Genomic DNA, 6,216 nt, shown 5'->3' on the forward strand with positions numbered 1-6,216 from the left:
CAAAACCAAAGACAAAGAAAGAATCCTGAAAGCAGCATGGGAAAAACGAAAAGTTACCTACAAGTGACAATTGCTAAGACTAAGCTTGGATTTCTTGGCAGAAACCATGAAGGTGAGAAGACAATAGGATGGAATATATATAAAACCCTGATAGAGAAAAATTTCCAACCAAGAATTATGTACCCAGCAAAATTATCCCTCAAATATGATGGTGAAATTAGGATATTTCCAGATAAGCAGAAATTAAGGAAATTTGTTAAAATCTCTTATAAGAGATTTTAAAGGGATCCCTTTGGACAGAGCACCAACAACAGCAAACAACAAATAACTATTAACACACATGATGATATAACCCAGAAACCAACCCAGCTATGGAAGTATTCAAAGTAAATAAGTCTACAAGATTGTAAACAGGTAACCAGAGACATCAATTGACAAATGAGGAGAACTACAAACCAAAAAGAGGGAAAAAAACTGCGTCATTACAGAACTTCTAGATGGTAGGGAAGTCAAGACAACTACAAGATAGAACAGACTGTTTTAAACTTGGGAAGAAAACTATAAATCACAGGGTAACTTCAAAGAAAAATGATAAACCTTCACATCAAAATAAAAAAGAGGACCAGCACAAATATTTAGCAAATACTAAAACAATAGCAATGAAGGAAGTGATAACACAATTCATAAAATAACGATTTCAGCATAGAAAATTATATGGAAGAAATAGACACCACCAAAAAGCGCATAACAAAAATGACAGCAAAAAATTCATATTTGCCAATAATTACGTATCTGACAAGGGACTTAGAGATCTCTTAAGTTTTATAGAAAACTCCAATGCCTCAAAAGCAAAAGAATTAACAATCCAATTTAAAAATGGGCAGAACACATGAATAGACACTTCACCAAGAAGGATATTCAGGTGGCCAGCTAATACATGAAGAGATGCTCATGATCATTGGCCATCAGAGAGATGCAAATCAAAACAACAATGAGATACCATCTCACCCCAACACTGATGGAAGTTTCAACGAGATAGAAAATAACAAATTTTCTGGCAGGGATGTGGAGAGATTGGGACTCTCATACACTGCTAGTGGGACTGTGAAGGGATACAACCACTGTGGAAAGCAGTATAATGATTCCTTATATTGGAATTGGAGATATCATTTGACCCAGAAATCCCATTACTAGGTATATATCCTATAGAGGTGAGAGCCAGGACAAGAATAGATATATGCACACCCATGTTCATCGTAGCACTATTTACAATAGCAAAGAGATGGAAACAACCGACGTGCCCATCAGCAGAAGAGTGGATGACCAAACTATGTACATACACACAATGGAACACTATGCAGCACTAAAGAATAATGTAGAGTCTGCAAAACCCCACATAATATGGATGAATTTGGAGGACATTATGCTGAGTGAAATAAGTCAATCACAGAAGGACAAATATAGTATTAGTTCGTTGTTTTGGAGGGTGAAGGAAAGGTTTATGTATGGAAGGAAATTTTCTTTGTTGGTTTCCAGGGGTGGAAGGGGAGGGGAGGGAACATTGAAAAAAAAATGCATTGACTCCTGTCACTTTCGTTTTGTGTATTTCACTGCACATAAATTATATTTCAATAAAATGCATTTTTTTTTTTTAAAAAAAGATAAGTTCATTCTAATTGGTGGAGAAATACTGGAGGGGAGAATGCTTTTGTGCTAAAGTACCAGGCAAAGAGAAAATAGAATCCCATAGTTAAAAATATCCCACAGGCTAGACCAACTTCACAGTAGGTTTTTATTAGATGGAGGATACCTGGGGTTAGCTCAAAGAAAAGTAGCTGACAAATGGCAAGCACAGCTGTTCCACAGAGGAAAAGAGGCATCCCTAACTGTAAAAAATGGGTACTTAAGATATCTAAGAGCCACGGTCTCCTGCTTAACTCTGACCACCAAGGAAACTCTTCTCTTTAGCACTCAACATAACCAGTGCTGGCACACGAAGGTCTACAGTGAGCTAGTTCAACTTGGCCAACAGTTCTTCTAGCTCTGGTCGAGCTTTGAATCTTCCCTTGAAGTCGTCTTCAGTGTGCTAGGAAGAAGAAAATAAGTGGGAATTACTGCAGAGCTTTTCATTATCCAAATATGCACAGTAACCAAAAAGGACCCACCAGCTAGTTCTGCAGAGAATGATTCATATTCAACTAACTTTTACTAAGTGCCTAATATGTACCAGACATTGTATTAGGTGCCAGGGATTCAAAGTTAAATCAGACTTCCTCTCTGTCTTCAATAACTCATAGTTTGATGAGAGGAGACAAGCACAGAAAGAACTAATGTCAAAATAGTGTAAAAATCACAACAGAGGCACTAAAGAAAAAAGAGAGAGGGAGAGAAAATGCCAAATCATTAATTTACAATAGAGATAAGAGTCAAAGGGACAGGGATATTTGAAGTCAGCCAGACTAGTCCATTCTTTCCCTGTATGTAGATCTATGTGAAACCCAAAAATCAAGCAGAAGAGGCTTGACAAAGATAAGCTCAGAACAAGGGAACCTAGATGAAATAAATGGCACCAGTCTAAGATAACCTGATGTAACTGTGTCATTATAAGGATCATATTGGCAACAGGACCAGAGGACTCAGTATTTAGTCTAAGGTTCCTAATGTTTTTCAAGTTTTCCATGCCTGACCAAACTTCCTACAGAGTAAGTAATATTCTTTATTGAATGTATTCAGTCAGGCTATATATAGTCAAGCCTTGTAGGCCCCCAGAAAACTTCTCTCTAAATTACATTTTAATATTACTGTTCTGATTTATTAGACTGTATACTAAAACATGTTCTTTCTGCTTCACAACTGCCTGCAAGGAGGGAATTTGGGGCTGTCATGAGCTCACCCCTAACTTCAGGATAAGGCCAGCTGCTGTGGGTCAATAAACCATCATCCTGATGCCTCAGAAGTCAAAATAATAATGCTATTCACCTTTCCTGGTTATTATCTGGGCTAAATTAACTACATTTCCCAGTTGTTTCTAAAGCCAGGCAGTCCAGATGCTCTTAGCAGCTCCACAGCTCAATCTACATTTTGAACACAGAAGGCCACCAGGGGGCCTCTTCCCAAACTAATACCTACCTCCTTCACTGACAATCTGACTCCTTCAGGAAGACTGTTTCGTATTATTTCCAGGAAAATCTCGGCAAATGTAGCACTCAAACCACTGATCTGCAAAAGGAAAGGAGATGCTATTAAGGGAGGGTCCTGAAAATCAGATGACTGGGTAGAAATGGCATAAAATGCCAGCTCCAGCAGAACTGGAGGCTTAGGCTGGAGTTTAACACCCAGAGTTGGTTTGTAGGCCCAGCATCTACAGGATTTCTCTTGCTACCTGACGAGGTACCTGCTTGCTGAGATGGTCACTGCCAACATCTCCTCCTGTAGGAGATGTAATAACTGAATCAAAAGGCTATCAAATCCAGGCTGACTTTCTGATTCAACTCAGCTTTACCCACACAGATCAAGGCCTGATTAGTGTCAGATCCCACACAGAGAATTCAGAGGTGAATCAGATGTGTTAGAAGGGCATACAAGAAGTTGGAGGAATCCACAAGAGAAATATCTACTCAACTCTTGTCAAGGAAGGTCAAAGAAATCTTCCAGATGAGGTTAACATCTGGGTAAAGTCTTGAAACCATGAGTAAACCAGGAGAATTCAACAGTGGTATGGAGGGTTTTCAAGACAGAGGAATGAGCATTCAGGAAGATGTAGAGGCATAACAAAGTATTTGGGGAATTAAAATACCTCCATGTGTTTTGTAAGTGAACAGGATTGAAGAGGAAAAGCAGGAGAATTATGAAGTTACTTGAGTGCTAATCTAAAGGGGTGAAATTTTACCCCAGAGGCCTCAGCGGCAAGTGAGATCTGTCAAAGGATGTATCAAAAATAATTTATTCCTAATAATAATTAAAGATCCAAAATTTGTAAGTACTTTAGTTATTAAAAAAATTACCATGGATTTAAGGTGTTACTACCTTAATATTCCACTCATTGCTTCACTAATGTCCTTGAGTGGATCAAAAGGGGTAATGTCCAGACAATGGAATATTATTTGGCAATAAAAAAGAACGAAGTATTGATAAATGCTATAACATGGATGCAGCTTGACAATATTAAGTTAAACGAAATAAACCAAAGGCCATATATTGCATGACTCCATTTATATGAATGTGTAATATGGTATACAGAACAGGCAAGTTCATAGAGACAGAAAGTAGAATGGAGGTCATCAGGAGCCAGATGGAGGGAGGAATGGGGAATTACTGTCTAATGGATACAGAGTTTCTGTGTATGGAAATAGATAGTAGTGATCATTTTATAATATGATGAATGCACTTAATGTCACTGAATTGTACACTAAAGAATGGTTAAAATAGTAAATTTGATATTATGTATATTTATCACAATAATTGGGGGGGAAAATGAGAAGGGAGAATCACAAGAGGTAAGTAAATGTTGAGTCTCTCCCAGAGTGCCTACCTGAACCACTCGCTCATGAATGGTAAGGATTGAGTCCAGAAACATTTTGTTGCCTTGGTCCTGTAGCTGTAACACCTCCATAGTTTTTGTGGGTAATGCATAACTGTGGAAAGAAGAGTCAGCTATTTTAGGAGGGTTCCCTTCAGCAGCAACAACACTATAAACACTTCAGTCAAAGCAGCTCCTGGATACAGCTATAATAGCATGCAGTAGCTCCTGGAATCCAAAGGAGGCTAAGCCAACTATGAGCTTATCTACAAGCAAAGTAAACAGACCTCTTTAAACCTCCTCCAAAAGTCTCTAAACTCCCTGAAGATAGAGACCATGTCCAATGCCTTTCTGCATTCCCAACATGCTTATTACAATGATCTGAATGAAACTTGGTGAATACTAAGTATTCACTGTTGAAGAACAACCAGTTCTAAAAAATCGGGTTCACCTATCAGGCAGTTCTGCTCTGTCCTGTAGGGTTGACATGAGTCAGAATCAACCTGATGATAGCGGGTTTAATGACAATCCAGCCAGCACAGATGTGTAATTTAAACACAAGCGATTTCTGATGAATAATTAAAAAAAAAAAAAAAAAATGAAGGGGGATAAATTGCCGTTTCCCAAGCATTTGTAAAAGTAGTAATTCACTTTCACCACTAAAATATTTTCTTCCAGTTAAACTTTCTTTGTTATCAGGCAAATCTGCATGGGGCTAAGGCCCTATAAAAAATGAATAAATTGTCATTGTTGCCCATTAAAAAAAATAATAATAATTGGGTTCATCATTAGGCATGCTTTGGAGACTAACTTCGGGTATTTCATCTTTTCTGGAGAAATGAGAACTCAGGGTTTATCAAACTCGGTAGTACTGACCAAGTCATTCATTGTTAGCGAGGCTGGTCTGTGTTACAGGATCTTTGGCAGTATCGCTAACCTCTACCCACTGGATGCCAGTAGCACTCTGTCTAAAGGGTTGCTGTGAGTTAAAAGTGACATAACAGCAGTGGTTTACTGAGAATTAAAGGCACAAGAGGGAGAGAAAGGGGTTCAGGGAAAGCTTCACAGGTGAGGTGGTGCTTTACCAAAATGTAAAGAATGAGCATAGGTGTTTTCCTGGAGGGCATTCCAAGAAAGTGCAGAAGCAAGGTCAAGGAAACACAAGAGGCATTCAAAGAGAACTAAACAAAAAACCAGACATACTTTGATAAACAAATAAATACTGGAAACTCAGGTCATTTCAAAGTAGAACAGGCCTTTTAATGGCAAGACAAACAAACCAAACTCACTGCCATGGAGTCGATTCGACTCAAAGCAACCCCTCCTTGGGTTTCGAAGGCAGTATCTCTATGGAAGTCCATTGCTCAATCTTCCTTCCAAGGAGTGGCTGGTGAGTTTGAACAGCCAGTCTTCTGGTTAGCAGTCAAATATGCCTTAGGCACTATGCCACTAGTAACAGTATAGCTAATTTTTCTTCAGCATCTTTATACTTTTCTGTATTTTTTAAACTTTTGGCAACAAGTATTACTCGGATAATCAGGCAGTAAAAACAGAAAGAAAATTAAATAATTGAATTTCAAGAGTTAACATAACATGACAAAATACTGCTGCTTTTGGGAGTATTGATTGGTAAGTGGCTTAAGGGAAACTGTTGGGGTGCTGGGAAACTTAGGATCTGTGGACTTTAACATATACAA

General features: G+C 38.3%; 1 protein-coding gene across 1 annotated transcript in view; it reads right to left on the reverse strand.

The window, feature by feature from the left end:
• Window positions 1-2,011: 2,011 nt before the first annotated feature.
• MRPL48 (mitochondrial ribosomal protein L48) overlaps window positions 2,012-6,216 on the reverse strand; it is a 119,840-nt gene continuing 115,635 nt past the window's right edge. The window contains exons 5-7 of the mRNA XM_007941041.1: window positions 4,532-4,634; window positions 3,130-3,219; window positions 2,012-2,086 (exon numbers count right to left, since the gene is read on the reverse strand). Coding sequence (XP_007939232.1) covers window positions 2,012-2,086; window positions 3,130-3,219; window positions 4,532-4,634 — 268 coding nt within the window. The remainder of the gene's footprint in view (window positions 2,087-3,129; window positions 3,220-4,531; window positions 4,635-6,216) is intronic.

The sequence above is a fragment of the Orycteropus afer genome, unplaced genomic scaffold (assembly GCF_000298275.1).
Source record: "Orycteropus afer afer isolate SDZICR_OR568_19922 unplaced genomic scaffold, OryAfe1.0 scaffold00074, whole genome shotgun sequence".
Lineage (NCBI taxonomy): Eukaryota > Metazoa > Chordata > Mammalia > Tubulidentata > Orycteropodidae > Orycteropus > Orycteropus afer.